The 18,142-nt window shown below is 29.6% G+C and overlaps 1 protein-coding gene across 8 annotated transcripts in view; it reads right to left on the bottom strand.

Annotated features, from left to right (window-relative positions):
• The window catches only part of MAP2K5 (mitogen-activated protein kinase kinase 5), a 112,109-nt gene that overhangs the window by 58,670 nt on the left and 35,297 nt on the right, over positions 1 to 18,142 (bottom strand). For all 8 annotated transcript variants that reach the window (XM_088172732.1, XM_088172727.1, XM_088172730.1 and 5 more), the window contains exons 13-16: positions 15,757 to 15,805; positions 7,443 to 7,516; positions 4,269 to 4,319; positions 1,930 to 2,001 (exon numbers count right to left, since the gene is read on the bottom strand). In XM_088172732.1, the coding sequence (XP_088028858.1) occupies positions 1,930 to 2,001; positions 4,269 to 4,319; positions 7,443 to 7,516; positions 15,757 to 15,805 (246 nt within the window). The remainder of the gene's footprint in view (positions 1 to 1,929; positions 2,002 to 4,268; positions 4,320 to 7,442; positions 7,517 to 15,756; positions 15,806 to 18,142) is intronic.

The raw sequence follows: 18,142 nt of genomic DNA, 5'->3' as shown, positions 1-18,142 counted from the left end.
CGGAATTAAACGGAATTAAATGGAATTAAACTGAATTTAAACTGAATTAAATTGAATTTAAACTGAATTAAATGGAATTAAACCAAATTAAACGGAATTAAACTGAATTTAAACGAATTAATAAATAAAATAAATCAAATTAGAAATAAAATGAGAATTCCTGACAATTCACATCCTCACACACCAGCACTGACATTTCTTATTATTTTAATTTAATTTAATTTGATTTAATTTAATTTAAATGTTCCAATTCCACATCCTCACACACCAGCAGTGACATTTCTTATAATTTAATTTAAGTTAATTTGATTTAATTTAATTTAAAAAGGGAAAAAAGGGGAAAAAGGGGAAAAAAAAAAACAGGGGAAAAAGGAAAATAGAAGGAAAAAGAAAGGAAAAAAATGGGGGAAAAAAGGGGAAAAAAGGGGAAAATGGAATAGAAGGAAAATGAAAGAAAAAATGGGGGAAAAGGGAAAAAAAAGGGGGAAAAAAGGGGGGAAAAAAAGGGGGAAAAAAGGGAAATAGAAGAAAAAAGAAAGGAAAAAAAGAAGGAAAAAAGGGGGAAAAAAGGGAAAAAAGGGGAAAATGGAATAGAAGAAAAAAGAAAGAAAAAATGGGGGAAAAGGGGAAAAAAAGGGGAAAAAAAGGGGGGAAAAAAGGGGGAAAAAAGGAACCAGAATTAAAAAGAAAGGAAAAAAAAACGGAAAAAAGGAAGGAAAAAAGGGGAAAAGGAAAATAGAAGGAAAAAGAAAGAAGAAAGGAAAAAAAAGGGGAAAAAGAAAGAAAAAAGGAAAAAGGGGGAAAAAAGGGGGGAAAAGAAAGAAAAAAGGGAGGAAAAAGAATTTAAAAAGAAAAAAAAAAGGAAAAAAGGGGAAAAAAGGGAGGGAAAAGAAATAAAAAAGGAAAAAAAAAGGAAAAAAGGGAAAAAAAAGGAAATTGGGGGGAAAAGAAAGAAAAAAAGGGGAAAAAAGGGAAAAAAAGGGAAAAAAGGGGGGAAAAAAGGGAAATAGAAGGAAAAAGAAAGGAAAAAAAGGGGGAAAAAAAGGAAAAAAAGGAACCAGAATTAAAAAGAAAGGGAAAAAAAACGGAAAAAAGGAAGGAAAAAAGGGGAAAAGGAAAATAGAAGGAAAAAGAAAGAAAAAAGGAAAAAAAAGGGGGGAAAAGAAAGAAAAAAGGGAGGAAAAAGAATTTAAAAAGAAAAAAAAAAAAGGAAAAAAGGGGAAAAAAGGGAGGGAAAAGAAATAAAAAAGGAAAAAAAAAGGGAAAAAAGGGGAAAAAAGGAAATAGGAGGAAAAAGAAAGAAAAAAAATGGGGAAAAAAGGGAAAAAAAAGGGAAAAAAGGGGGAAAAAAAGGGAAATAGAAGAAAGAAGAAAGGAAAAAAAAAGGGGAAAAAAGGAACCAGAATTAAAAAGAAAGGAAAAAAAAACGGAAAAAAGGAAGGAAAAAAGGGGAAAAGGAAAATAGAAGGAAAAAGAAAGAAAAAAGGAAAAAAAAGGGGAAAAAGAAAGAAAAAAGGGAAAAAGGGGGAAAAAAGGGGGGAAGGGAATAGAAGGGAAAAGAAAGGAAAAAAGGGGAAAAAAGGGAAAAAAAGGAAAAAAAGGGGGGAAAAAGAAAGAAAAAAGGGAGGAAAAAGAAAGAAAAAAGGAAGAAAAAAGGAAAAAAAAAGGAAAAAAGGGAGGAAAAAGAAATAAAAAAGAAATAAAAAAGGGAAAAAAGGGGAAAAAAGGAAATAGGAGGAAAAAGAAAGAAAAAAAATGGGGAAAAAAGGGAAAAAAAAGTGAAAAAAGGGGGGAAAAGTGGAATTTTCTTTGGGATCAGGAGAGACCAAACCCATCCCAAACAGGGCCAGGCCAGGGGGGAAAATCCGAATATTTTTGATTTGGGTTTTGATATCAAAAGGGGATTAAAGTGGGCGGGGCCGCGCTCACCTCCATGAAGGAAATTCCCAGGCTCCAAACGTCCGAGTGGATGCTGTACTGCTCCCCTGAAATCCGCTCGGGCTGGCAAGAAAATTAATTATTATTAATTAGAAACATTAATTAGAGTTAATGAAAATGAATTTAAAGGGTTCGGAAATTATTCCGGAGTTTGGCGGGGTAAGGAGGGGAAAGGTGGAAAGGAAAAAAGGGGAAAAATGGGAATAAAGGGGGGAGAAAAAGGGGAAAGGAAAAAAGGAAAAAAGGGGAAAAAAAGAAAAACAAAAGGAAAAAAGAAAAAAGAAAAAAAGAAAAAACAAAGAAAAAAGTAATACAAAAAAAAGAAAAAAGAAAGAAAAACAAAAGAAGAAAAAAGAAAAAAGGAAAAAAAGAAAAAAAGGGAAAAAGGGGAAAAGGGGGAAAAAAGAAAAAAGAAAAAAAGAAAAAACAAAGAAAAAAGAAAAAAGTAATACAAAAAAAAGAAAGAAAAACAAAAGAAGAAAAAAAGAAAAAAGAAAAAGGGGAAAAGGAAAAAAGAAAAAAAGGGAAAAAAGAAAAAAAAGAAAAACAAAAGGAAAAAAAGAAAAAAAAAGAAAAAAAGAAAAAACAAAGAAAAAAGAAAAAAGTAATACAAAAAAAAGAGAAAAAGAAAGAAAAACAAAAGAAGAAGAAAAAAGAAAAAAAAGAAAAAAGGGAAAAAGGGAAAAAGGGGAAAAAAAGAAAAAAGAAAAAAAGAAAGAAATAATACAAAAAAAAGAAAAAAGAAAGAAAAACAAAAGAAGAAAAAAGAAAAAAAGAAAAAAAAGGAAAAAAGGGAAAAAAAGGAAAAAGGAAAAAAAGAAAAACAAAAGAAAAAACAAAGAAAAAAGAAAACCAAAAAAAGAAGAAAGAAAAAGAAAAGAAAAAAGAAAAAAGGAAAAAAGGGGAAAAAGGGGAAAAAAAGAAAAAAGGAAAAAAGAAAAAAGAAAAAGAAAAAAAGAAAAAACAAAGAAAGGAAAAAAAAGAAAAAAGAAATAAAATAAAATAAAATAAAATAAAATAAAATAAAATAAAATAAAATGAAATAAAATAAAATAAAATAAAATTTAAAAAGTTGTTCGAAGGGGTGAGGAACGGAGGGAACAAAAAAAAAAAAGAAATTCCCAAAATCTTCTGCGAGAAGAAAATTTCCTAAAATTTCCTAAAAATTTCCTAAAATTTCCTAAAAAATTCCCAAAATTTCTTAAAATTTCCTAAAAATTTCCTAAAATTTCCTCAAAATTTCCCTGGAAAATATTAAAATGATTTCTCCCAATATTTTTATTTTCACATTTCCACGGGAAATATTTGAAATTATTTCAACGATTCATCCCAATATTTTTATTTTCACATTTCAACCAACGAAAAATCCGTTTAAAATTCAATTTTTTCCAATTTTAATCCAATTTTTGAGCACAGAATGGAGATGGGAATTTTGGGGATGGATCCTACATGAAAATAAATTTATTTTTTTAAAATTTCTCTTTATTCCCATTTGTTACAAAACAGGAAAACCAACTAAAAATTTATTTAAAATTCATTTTTTTCCAATTTTAATCCAATTTTTGAGCACAGGGTGGAGATGGGAATTTTGGGGATGGACCCTACATGAAAATAAATTTATTTTTTTTTTAATTTCTCTTTATTTTCACTTGTCACAAGGCAGGAAAAATAACTAAAAATCCATTTAAAATTCAATTTTTTTCCAATTTTAATCCAATTTTTGAGCACAGAATGGAGATGGAGTTTGGGGATGGACCCTACATGAAAATAAATTTATTTTTTTAAAATTTCTCTTTATTCCCATTTGTTACAAAACAGGAAAACCAACTAAAAATCCCTTTAAAATTCAATTTTTTCCAATTTTAATCCAATTTTTGAGCACAGGGTGGAGATGGGAATTTTGGGGATGGACCCTACATGAAAATAAATTTATTTTTTTTTAAAATTTCTCTTTATTCCCGTTGGTCACAAGGCACCAAACCCCCCTAAAATCCATTTAAAATTCAATTTTTCCAATTTTAATTCTCTTTTTGAGCACAGAATGGAGATGGAGTTTGGGGATGGATCACTACATGAAAATAAATTTATTTTTTTTTATTTCTCTTTATTCCCATTTGTCACAAGGCAACAAAACCAACTAAAATCCATTTAAAATTCAATTTTTTCCAATTTTAATCCAATTTTTGAGCACAGGGTGGAGATGGAGTTTGGGGATGGACCCTACATTGAAATAAATTTATTTTTTTTTAATTTCTCATTATTCCCACTGGTCAGAAGGCACCAAACCCCCCCAAAATCGGTTGAAAATGGAATTTGCAGGCTGCACTCACTGCCATGTAGGCGTTGGTGCCCACGTAGGTCTTGGCTATGGAGTTCACCAGCTGTGGGAGAAAACAACCACAGTCAAATAAAATAAAATAGAAAATATAAAATAAAATAAAATAAAATAAAATAAAATAGAATAAAATAAAATAAAAATAAAATAGAATAAAATAAAATAAAATATAAATAAAATATAAATAAAATAAAATATAAAATAAAATAAAATAAAATAGAATAAAATAAATTAAGATAAATTAAAAAGAAAAAAAAATTGAATTTAAAAATTAAAATAAAATAGAAATAAAGTAAAAATAAATAAAATAATAAAATACAAATAAAATAGAATAAAATAGAATATAAATAAAATAAAATTTAAAAAAATAAAATAAAATAATAATAAAATAAAATAAATAAACTAAAACTAAAATAAAATACAACAAAAATAAAATATAAATAAAATAGAATAAAATAAAAGAAAAATAAAAGAAAATAAATAAAATAAAATATAAATAAAATTTTAAAAAATAATATAAAAATAAAATAATAAATAAAATAAAAAAAAAAATAAAATTAAAATAAAATAATAATAAAATAATAAAATAATAAAATAAAATATAAAATAAAATAAAATAAAATAAAATAAAATAAAATAAAATAGAATAAAATGAATTAAGATAAATTAAAAAGAAAAAAAATTGAATTTAAAAATTAAAATAAAATAGAAATAAAGTAAAAGTAAAAAATAGAATAAAATAGAACTAAAATAAAATAGAAATAAATAGGATAAAAAATGAAATATAAAGAAAATTTAAAAAATAAAACGTAAATAAAATAAAATAAAATAAATTTAAAAAAAAATAAAACGTAAATAAAATAAAATAAAATAAAATAGTAAAATAAAATACAAATAAAATAGAATAAAATAGAATATAAATAAAATAAAATTTAAAAAAATAAAATAAAATAAAATAAAATAAAATAATAATAAAATAAAATAAAACTAAACTAAAATAAAACTAAAATAAAACTAAAATAAAATAAAACTAAAATAAAATAGAAATAAAATAAAAAAAATAAAATATAAATAAAATAAAAAAATAAACCATAAATAAAATACAACTAAACTAAACTAAACTAAAAATAAAATAGAATAAAATAAAATATAAATAAAAGAAAATAAATAAAATAAAATATAAATGAAATAAAACATAAATAAAATAAAATTTAAAAAATAATATAAAATAAAAATAAAATAATAATGAAATAAAAAATAAAATAAAAATAAAATAAAATAAAAATAAAATAATAATAAAATAAAAAAAAAATAATAATAAAATAAAATAATAATAAAATAAAATAAAATAAAATAAAAATTAAAAAGGGCTTTATCCTCCAATCCTTCAAACTGATTAAATCTCACCCGGGCTTGGGGGAAAATGAAGATTTTTCAATTTAAGCAATAAAATTTATAACAGAAAACCTTCAGTAACTGCATTTCAACAGGAGGCTGCTTGGTTTGAATGGGGAAAAAGAAAATAAAATAAAATAAAATAAAATAAAATAAAATAAAATAAAATAAAATAAAATAAAATAAAATAAAATAAAATAAAGTGAATTAGGGGCAAGCAGCATTGAACACTCTCACGTTTAATTTTTTTTATTTCTTTAAGTCAGATGTGAATAATTCATTCAAAAATAAAAATAACAAAAAGCAAAGCAGGGAGGAGAAGAGAAGCCGCCATCCCATAATAGCAGGCTGCCCTTTCTGCTCGGGGCTGGCAGGAAAAAGGAGCAGCAAATTCCAATCAAAAGCTCACGGGTCACTCAGAGAGCAAAAAAAAAAAAATATAAAAGAAAAGAAAAGAAAAGAAGAAAAGGAAAAAATGAAATAAATCCTCCAGGGGGAGGCGCAAAAATCGGAAATTAATTAAAATTTCTGCAGCTCATTGTTCAAGGCTCAAAGCCATTGTCGGGGCCAATATTAATTTTATTTTATTTATTTATTTATTTTTTAATTTTATTTTATTTTTTATTTTTAATTCTGGCGGGTCAGTCGAGCTCCCCAGGCACGTCCCCACCTCGTTCTGGGCTCTCCTTTTGTGTGGGCAAAAATAAAAATAAAATAAAATTAAATTAAATTAAAAAAAAATGGAGAAAGAAATGTGAGGGATGGAGGCTGCACGTTAATGGTCACTGAGCAATAATTAAAATATCAGCAACTCTAAATCCTTGGGATGGGGAGAGAAAATTAAAGAAATTAAAATTAAAATTAAAATTGGTGGGGTGGGATGGGGGTGATGTCATACTGGGGGATTTGGGGTGGGAGTTTAAATAAAAAATGGAATAAATAGAAGAGAAGAATATAAAATAAAGTAATATAAAATAAAATAAAATAAAATAATAAAATAAAAATAAAATAAAAAATAAAATGAAATAAAATAAATTAAAAAATAAAATAAAATAGGATATAAAATAAAAGTAAAATAAAATAAATAAAATAAAGTAATAAAATGAATTAAAAGTAAAATAAAATAAAATAAAATAAATAAAGTGAAAATAAAATGAAAATAAAAAATAAAATAAATAAATAAATAATAAAAAAATTAAAATAAAATAAAAATAAGATAATAAAAAATAAAATAAAATAAATAAAAATAAAATAAAATAAAATAGAATAAAATAAAAAAGTAAAATAAAAATAAGATAAAATAAAATAAAATAAAAAATAAAATAAAATAAACTAATAAAATAAAATATAAAATAAAATAAAATAATAAAATAAAATAAAATAAAATGAAGTAAAATAAAATAAAAATAAGATAATATAAAATAAAATAAAATAAAATAATAAAATAATAAAATAAAATAAAAATAAGATAAAATAAAATATAAAATAATATAAAATATAAAATAAAATAAACTAATAAAATAAAATAGAAAATAAAATAAAAAAATAAAATAAAATGAAAATAAAAAAGAAAAAATAAAATAAAATAAAAATAAGATAAAAAATAAAATAAAATAAAAAATAAAATAAAAATAAAATAAAATAAAAAATAAAATAAAATAAAAAATAAAATAAAAAAATAAAATAAAATATAAAATAAAAAAAATTAAACAAAATAAAATAAATTAAAATAAAATAAAGTGCAAAGCAAAGCAATGCAGTGAGCAGGGTTTACCTGCGTGCTGACCCCGAAGTCGCAGAGTTTCACCTGGCCACGGGTGCTCACCAGCACATTGGACGGCTTCACATCTGGGCACGTACGGGAACGCCATGACTGCCTGACTGCCTTTGTCCCCACGGACACACACAGGACACACTGAACCCACTGCACACACAGGACCCACTGAACCCCACACAGGACCCACTGCACACACAGGACCCACACAGGACCCACTGAACCCACTGACCCCACTGACCCCACTGCACCCACTGCACCCCACACAGGACCCACAGGACCCACTGAACACACAGGACCCACTGAACCCACACTGAACCCACTGAGCCCACTGAACCCACTGAACCCACTGAACCCACACAGAACCCACAGAACCCACTGAACCCACACAGAACCCACACAGAACCCACTGAACCCACTGAACCCACTGCACCCACTGAACCCACTGAACCCACACTGAACCCACTGAGCCCACTGAACCCACTGAACCCACTGAACCCACACAGAACCCACACAGAACCCACTGAACCCATAGAACCCACTGCACCCACAGAACCCACTGAACCCACTGCACCCACTGAACCCACAGAACCCACACAGAACCCACACAGAACCCACTGAACCCACTGAGCCCACTGAACCCACACAGAACCCACACAGAACCCACTGAACCCACTGAACCCACTGAACCCACTGAACCCACTGAACCCACAGAACCCACTGAACCCACACAGAACCCACACAGAACCCACTGAACCCACTGAACCCACTGAACCCACTGAACCCACTGAACCCACTGCACCCACTGAACCCACACAGAACCCACTGAACCCACTGCACCCACTGCACCCACTGAGCCCACACAGAACCCACACAGAACCCACTGAACCCACTGAACCCACTGAACCCACTGAACCCACTGAACCCACTGAACCCACTGCACCCACTGAACCCACTGAACCCACTGCACCCACTGCACCCACTGAACCCACTGAACCCACTGCACCCACTGCACCCACTGAACCCATAGAACCCACAGGACCCACAGGACCCACTGAACCCACTGCACCCACTGAACCCACCGAACCCACTGAACCCACTGAACCCACTGAACCCACTGAACCCACTGCACCCACTGAACCCACTGAACCCACTGAACCCACTGAACCCATAGAACCCACAGGACCCACAGGACCCACTGAACCCACTGCACCCACTGAACCCACCGAACCCACTGAACCCACTGCACCATCCCAAACACTCCGGGACAGACAAGGAAACCCCACACATCCCGGGGAATGGGCGCTGGAAACCCCGGAAACTGCTGAGCCAACAACGGGGACTGGTACCCAGCAGCACAAATCAAACCCCATAAATAGAAAATAGAAATGTGCTCGTGGGGGTGAGCCGGGGGGATTGGATACATGGAATTGATAGGGGGATATATGGAATTGATAGGGGTTTATATGGAATTGATAGGGGGATACATGGAATTGATAGGGGGATACATGGAATTGATAGGGGATATATGGAATTGATAGGGGATATATGGAATTGATAGGGGGATATATGGAATTGATAGGGGATATATGGAATTGATAGGGATTTATATGGAATTGATAGGGATTTATATGGAATTGATAGGGATTTATATGGAATTGATAGGGGTTTATATGGAATTGATAGGGATTTATATGGAATTGATAGGGGGATATATGGAATTGATAGGGGGATATATGGAATTGATAGGGATTTATATGGAATTGATAGGGATTTATATGGAATTGATAGGGGTTTATATGGAATTGATAGGGGATATATGGAATTGATAGGGGATATATGGAATTGATAGGGATTTATATGGAATTGATAGGGATTTATATGGAATTGATAGGGGTTTATATGGAATTGATAGGGGGATATATGGAATTGATAGGGGTTTATATGGAATTGATAGGGGATATATGGAATTGATAGGGGGATATATGGAATTGATAGGGGGATATATGGAATTGATAGGGGTTTATATGGAATTGATAGGGGTTTATATGGAATTGATAGAGATTTATATGGAATTGATAGGGGGATATATGGAATTGATAGGGATTTATATGGAATTGATAGGGATTTATATGGAATTGATAGGGGTTTATATGGAATTGATAGGGGGATATATGGAATTGATAGGGGTTTATATGGAATTGATAGGGGTTTATATGGAATTGATAGGGGTTTATATGGAATTGATAGAGATTTATATGGAATTGATAGGGGGATATATGGAATTGATAGGGATTTATATGGAATTGATAGGGATTTATATGGAATTGATAGGGGTTTATATGGAATTGATAGGGGGATATATGGAATTGATAGGGGTTTATATGGAATTGATAGGGGTTTATATGGAATTGATAGAGATTTATATGGAATTGATAGGGGATATATGGAATTGATAGGGGGATATATGGAATTGATAGGGATTTATATGGAATTGATAGGGGGATATATGGAATTGATAGGGGGATATATGGAATTGATAGGGATTTATATGGAATTGATAGGGGGATATATGGAATTGATAGGGGGATATATGGAATTGATAGGGGGATATATGGAATTGATAGGGGATATATGGAATTGATAGGGGGATATATGGAATTGATAGGGGGATATATGGAATTGATAGGGATTTATATGGAATTTATAGGGGGATATATGGAATTTATAGAGATATATATGGAATTTATAGAGATATATGTATGGAATTTATATAGAGATATATATGGAATTTATAGGGATTTATATGGAAGTTATATAGATATATATATGGAATTTATAGGGATTTATATGGAAGTTATATAGATATATATATGGAATTTATAGGGATTTATATGGAATTTATAGGGATTTATATGGAATTTATATAGATATATATGGAATTGATAGGGATTTATATGGAATTTATAGGGGTATATATGGAATTGATAGAGATTTATATATGGAATTTATATGGAGATATATGGAGTTTATAGGGATTTATATGGAATTTATAGGGGTATACATGGAATTTATAGGGATTTATATGGAATTTATAGGGATTTATATGGAATTTATAGGGATTTATATGGAATTGATAGGGATTTATATGGAATTTATAGGGATTTATATGGAATTTATAGGGGTATATATGGAATTTATATGGATATATATGGAATTTATATGGAGATATATGGAATTTATAGGGATATATATGGAATTTATAGAGATATATATAGAATTTATAGAGATTTATATGGAATTTATATAGATATATATATGGAATTTATATAGATATATATATGGAATTTATAGAGATTTATATGGAATTTATTGGGGTATATGGAATTTATATAGATATATATATGGAATTTATATAGATATATATGGAATTTATATAGAGATTTATATGGAATTTATAGAGATTTATAGGGAATTTATATAGATATATGGAATTTATATAGATATATATGGAATTTATAGAGATATATATGGAATTTATATGGAGATATATGGAGTTTATAGGGATTTATATGGAATTTATAGGGGTATACATGGAATTTATAGGGATTTATATGGAATTTATAGGGATTTATATGGAATTTATAGGGATTTATATGGAATTGATAGGGATTTATATGGAATTTATAGGGATTTATATGGAATTTATAGGGGTATATATGGAATTTATATGGATATATATGGAATTTATATGGAGATATATGGAATTTATAGGGATATATATGGAATTTATAGAGATATATATAGAATTTATAGAGATTTATATGGAATTTATATAGATATATATATGGAATTTATATAGATATATATATGGAATTTATAGAGATTTATATGGAATTTATTGGGGTATATGGAATTTATATAGATATATATATGGAATTTATATAGATATATATGGAATTTATATAGAGATTTATATGGAATTTATAGAGATTTATAGGGAATTTATATAGATATATGGAATTTATATAGATATATATGGAATTTATAGAGATATATATGGAATTTATAGAGATATATATATGGAATTTATATATGTATATGTATGGTATTTATATATATATACAAATATTATAGATATTTATACAAATATTATAGATATATACACAAATATTTTATATATATACAAATATTTTATATATATATACAAATATTATAGATATAGAAATATTTATTCATATATATTTTCCATCTATCTTCCTATCCCATAAATATATTTATATACACACATAAATATATCTATAAATAAATGTATATCTATAAATAAACACATATAAATAAATATAAATATATAAATAAATATAAATAAATATAAATATATATAAATATATATAAATATATATAAATATATATTTTAAAAAATTTAGAGACACGACCTGGTATTCAGAGCCATGACTTTACTGACTTTCTCCAATTCTGAAAATTCACATTTTTTAACCTGCAGGGGCCATAAATCTGCACCAGGCACCAAGGGCAGGGATGGGACAGGAAAAGAATTCACAGGAATTAAAATTAAAATGGAAAAAAAAAAAAAAAAAAAAAAATAAATTTAATAAATAAATTATTAATGTCCACCCCCAAAAAAATTAAAATTTATCAGTGTAAAATCTTGATGCCAGAGGAAATCGTTGTAAAAATCCAATCAAATCACGATGGGAATAAAATAGAAATAAAATTAAAAATTCAGATGAAATGAAAATGAAAAATTCAGAGCTATAAAAAAATCCAACCTGAAAATGAGAAATTCCTGCAAGGCCTGGTGCAGTCATTTCTGAAAATCCCAGAAATCCCAGAAATTCTGGAAATTCTGGAAATTCTGGAAATTCTGGAATTTTTCCCTCCCAAAAAAATCTCAATCCTGAGCATCCAGAGCCTCAGTTTAAAGGAATTCTTCAGGAATTTAAAGAATTTTTTAGGAATTCTTTAGAAATTTAAATTATTTTTTTAGGAATGGAAAAAATGAGGAATTCTTTAGGAATTCTTTAGGAATTTAAATTATTTTTTTGGAATTGAAAAAATGAGGAATTCTTTAGGGATTCTTTAGGAATTTAAATTATTTTTTAGGAATTGAAAAATGAGGAATTCTTTAGGGATTCTTTAGGATTTTTTTAGGAATTTAAATTATTTTTTAGGAATGGGAAAAATGAGGAATTCTTTAGGAATTCTTTAGGAATTTTTTAGAAATTTAAATTATTTTTTAGGAATGGGAAAAATGAGGAATTCTTCAGGAATTCTTTAGGAATTTGAAGAATTTTTTTGGAATTGAAAAAATGAGGAATTCTTTAGGGATTTTTTAGGAATTTTTTAGAAATTTAAATTATTTTTTAGGAATCAAAAAATGAGGAATTCTTTAGGAATTTTTTAGAAATTTAAATTATTTTTTAGGAATGGAAAAAATGAGGAATTCTTTAGGAATTTTTTAGAAATTTAAATTATTTTTTAGGAATGGAAAAAATGAGGAATTCTTTAGGAATTCTTTAGGAATTTAAATTATTTTTTAGGAACGGAAAAAACGAGGAATTCTTTAGGGATTCTTTAGGAAGTCTTTAGAAATTTAAATTATTTTTTAGGAATCAAAAAATGAGGAATTCTTTAGGGATTATTTAGGACTTTTTTAGAAATTGAAATTATTTTTTAGGAATGGAAAAAACGAGGAATTCTTTAGGAACTTTTTGATGGGAGTTTTGTCTCTCCTGGAGCTGAGTGACTTTTTTAAATTAAAAAAAAAAAAAAAAAATTAATTAAATGTTGAAATTCCAGGATTTTCAGTTTGTTCCAGGTCAAAGGTGGCTCCGTATTTTTTAGGAAAAAGATCCAATCTGGATAATTCTGCACATTTTTCTATGCAGGATTCAGGGAATGTTGAAATTCCACTTTGTTCCCAGCCTGGAGAGGAACCACCTCACTCAATGGGTTAAAATTTAATTTATTAATTAATTTATTTATTTATTATTTCAGCACCCACCTCACTCAATGGGTTAAAATTTAATTAATTAATTTATTTATTTATTTATTATTTCAGCACCCACCTCACTCAATGGGTTAAAATTTAATTTATTAATTAATTAATTTATTTATTATTTCAGCACCCACCTCACTCAATGGGTTAAAATTTAATTTATTTATTTATTTATTTATTTTATTTATTTATACATTTTATTTATTTATTTTTTTATTTCAGCACCCACCTCACTCAATGGGTTAAAATTTTATTTTTTTTATTTTTTTATTTCAGCACCTCACTCAATGGGTTAAAATTTAATTTATTTATTTTTTTATTTATTATTTCAGCACCCACCTCACTCAATGGGTTAAAATTTAATTAATTAATTAATTTATTTATTTATTATTTCAGCACCCACCTCACTCAATGGGTTAAAATTTTATTTTTTTATTTTTTTATTTCAGCACCTCACTCAATGGGTTAAAATTTAATTTATTTTTAATTTCAGCACCCACCTCACTCAATGGGTTAAAATTTTATTTATTTTTTTATTTATTTATTTTATTTTATTTATTTATACATTTGATTTATTTATTTTTTTATTTCAGCATCCACCTCACTCAATGGGTTAAAATTTTATTTTTTTTAATTTTTATTTCAGCACCCACCTCACCCAACAGCTTAAAACTTTATTTTATTTATTTTTTTTTTAATTTTTTATTTTTAATTTCACCTCCCTACAAACAAACAAACAACCAGGGAAACCTCCCCAAGCTTTTCCAAACAAAAACCCCCGAGCTCCAGCTTTATTTTATTTATTTTTATTTTTTTTTCCCCAACATTTCACTCCTTGGTGACATTGAAAAACAAATTCACCGTCGTGTCGGGGGGGGGGGGGGAAAAAAATCAAATAAAAATAAATAAAAAAATCAAAATAAAAAGCGAACAAAGCTCTGAGATGCTTTAAAAGCTTTCTCTTGACTTTAAAATAAAATAAAATAAAAAATAAAAATGCAGAGGGAAGGGTCAAGGAAGGTGCTGGGGCAGAGATCACCAATTATTGTTGGCTTGGAAAGAAAACCTTGAAGTGGGGCAGGAGTGGGCAAAGCTGCAGAGAAAAACAAGAAAATTTCAATAAAAGCCCTGGAAAAATGGAATTCTGCGAGGGATGGGGAGGAGGGGAGGAGAAAATTATCCTGGGGCAGCTTCCAGCAGCATAAATGTAGAAAAAAATGGGAAAAAAATGGATTTTGGGTGTGATTATTAATGATAAAATTATCCTGGGGCAGCTTCCAGCAGCATAAAATACAAAAAAATGGAAAAAAAATGGATTTTGGGTGTGATTATTAATGATAAAATCAGCCTGGGGCAGCTTCCAGCAGCATAAATGCAGAAAAAAATGGAAAAAAATGGTTTTTGGGTGTGTTTATTAACCTGAAATTATCCTGTGGCAGCTTCCAGCAGCATAAAATACAAAAAAAATGGGAAAAAATGGATTTTGGGTGTGATTATTAATGATAAAATTATCCTGGGGCAGCTTCCAGCAGCACAAATCCATAATTAATGTTTGATATCTGATTATTGTTTAATATCAATTTATTGATTGATATCTAATTATTGTTTATATCTGATTATTGTTTGATTTCTGATTATTCTTTGTATCTGATTATTATTTGATATCAGTTTATTGTTTGATTTCTGTTTATTGTTTGATATCTCTTTATTATTTATATCTGTTTATTGTTTTAATCTGTTTCATAATTTATATTTGTTTAATGTTTGGCTGAGATGATCCAGCAAGGATTTATTAATTTATTAATTTATTAATTAATTTATTAATTTAATTAATTAACGGTTGGTACATCATTAGTGGGGGAGTTTTGGCTGGAACAGAGTCTGGAATATTTGGGGATGTGCAATAAAAACCTCAATTATTGTTGGTTTGGAATTTTTTGAATTCCTGGAAATTCCTGATTTGTCCTGTTCTAGAAAAATGCTAAAATAAATAAAATAACTAATAAAAGAAATAAAAATAAATAATAAAATAACTAATAAAATAAATAAAAATAATAAAATAAAATAGATAAAAATTAATAAAATAAAATAAATAAAAATAATAAAAATTAATAAAAATAATAAATAAAATTAGCCTAAAATATAAATAATACAATAAAAGTAATACAATAAAAATAAGAATATTGGACAAGGACGTGTGCAGAAGATAAATTCTGTTTCACCCCCCTGGGCTCAGGGCAGATTTTCTTTGAATTTTTAAAATTTAATTGGAAATCAAAAATTTTCCCCACTCACCTCTGTGCAAAATCTTCAGGCTCCACAAATAGGTCAGGCCCTTCACAACCTGTGGGGGAGAGAAAAAAAAAATAAATTAAAAAATAAAAATTTAAAAATAGAAATTCAAAATAAAATTTTAAAATTAAAATGAAAATTTAAAATAAAAATTTAAAAATAAAAATTTAAAATAAAAATTTAAAATAAAATAAAAATTAAAATTAAGATTTGGAGTCACTGGTGGTGAGGGAGGAATTTTAGGGATGAGTTTTTGGGATGAGTTTAGGGATGAGTTTTAGGGATGAGTTTTAGGGATGAGTTTTGGGATGAGTTTTAGGGATGAGTTTTAGGGACGAGTTTTGGGATGGGATTTTAGGGACGAGTTTTGGGATGAGTTTTTGGGATGAGTTTTGGGATGAGGTTTTAGGGATGAGGTTTGGGATGAGGTTTGGGATGAGTTTAGGGATGAGTTTTGGGATGGGATTTGGGATGAGTTTTGGGATGGGATTTTAGGGATGAGTTTTGGGATGAGGTTTGGGATGAGGTTTGGGATGAGTTGTAGGGATGGGATTTTAGGGATGAGGTTTGGGATGAGGTTTGGGATGAGTTTTAGGGATGAGGTTTGGGATGAGGTTTGGGATGAGGTTTGGGATGAGGTTTGGGATGAGTTTTTGGGATGAGTTTTGGGATGGGATTTGGGATGAGTTGTAGGGATGGGATTTGGGATGAGTTTTGGGATGCATTCCCACATCCCTGCCGTGGCTTTGGGGTTTTCCAGGGGGATCCAGGGGTCTCTGCAGGGGCAGGGAGAGAATTCCCAGGGGATGCAGGGACAGGAGCCAGGGAATGGCCAGGGCTGGGGGGGGTTGGGGGAAAGGGGCCGGGGGGGGCTGGGCTGAGGCTGCCCCTGGATCCCCCTGGAATGTCCAAGCCAGGCTGGACACGAAACCATTCCCAGTGTGCTGTTCCCTATCCCAAACCCCAAACCCCAAACCCCAAACCCCAAATCCCCAAATCCCAAACCCCAAATCCCAAACCCCAAATCCCAGACCCCAAACCCCAAATCCCAAACCCCAAATCCCAAATCCCAAACCTCAAACCCCAAACCCCAAACCCCAAACCCCCAATCCCTCTCCTGGATCCCCTTTAGGGGCTCTGAGCATTCCCTGGATCCTTTTCCTTCTCCAGGGGAACATTCCCAGCTCTCCCAGCCTGGATCCAGCTCATCCCAAAATCCCAAAATCCCAAAATCCCAAAATCCAATATCCCAATGTCCCAATGTCCCAAAATCCCAAAATCCAATATCCCAATGTCCCAATGTCCCAATATCCCAAAATCCCAATATCCCAATATCCAATATCCCAATGTCCCAAAATCCCAATGTCCCAAAATCCCAATATCCAATATCCCAATATCCCAATATCCCAATATCCCAATGTCCCAATGTCCCAATATCCCAATGTCCAATATCCCAATGTCCCAATATCCAATATCCAATATCCCAATGTCCCAATGTCCCAATATCCCAATGTCCAATATCCCAATGTCCCAATATCCAATATCCAATATCCCAATGTCCCAATGTCCCAATATCCCAATGTCCAATATCCCAATGTCCCAATATCCAATATCCCAATGTCCCAATATCCAATATCCCAATATCCCAATGTCCCAATGTCCCAATATCCAATATCCCAATATCCAATATCCCAATATCCCAATATCCAATATCCCAATATCCAATATCCCAATATCCCAATCCCCAATACCCCAATATCCCAATATCCCAATATCCCAATATCCCAATGTCCCAATGTCTCAATATCCCAATCCCCAATATCCCAATATCCCAAATCCCTCTCCTGGATCCCCTTTATGGTCTCTGAGCATTCCCTGGATCCTTTTCCCTTTTCCAGGTTGGACAATTCCAGATTTTTTTGGGAATTCCCATCCCTGGCAGAATCCCATAATCCCCCAGGGTTTGTGCTGCTCATCCCAAAGGGATTTTTCCCTAATCCCAAAATCCCTGGGCACAGTTTGGAGGAGCAGGGGAGGGGAAGGAGCTGAAAAAATAATGAAAATCAAGATTTAAATGAAAGGAAAAAAGGAATTTCAGGCAGAGAAAAGGGAGGGATTTGGGATGGGAGATTTTGGGGTTTTTTATTTTTATCCCTCATGGATAAAGTGGGTTTGGATCCTGATTCCAAATTGCTGGAATTCCATTTCTTCATCCCATTTTATCATTTTATTATTTTATTTTATCATTTTATATTCTGCACCCAAAAAAAAAAATCCTACATTTTTTCACACCCACCATGAAAAAAAAACAGATTAAAAAAAATAAATAAATAAAAAATAAAGGTACTCACAGCCAATGCTATCCTACCAAGAAAAACAGATTGAAAAT

This window comes from Sturnus vulgaris, chromosome 13 (genome assembly GCF_052056855.1).
Source record: "Sturnus vulgaris isolate bStuVul1 chromosome 13, bStuVul1.hap1, whole genome shotgun sequence".
NCBI classification, from domain to species: Eukaryota; Metazoa; Chordata; class Aves; order Passeriformes; family Sturnidae; genus Sturnus; species Sturnus vulgaris.
This window is presented reverse-complemented; position numbering and strand designations above follow the sequence as displayed.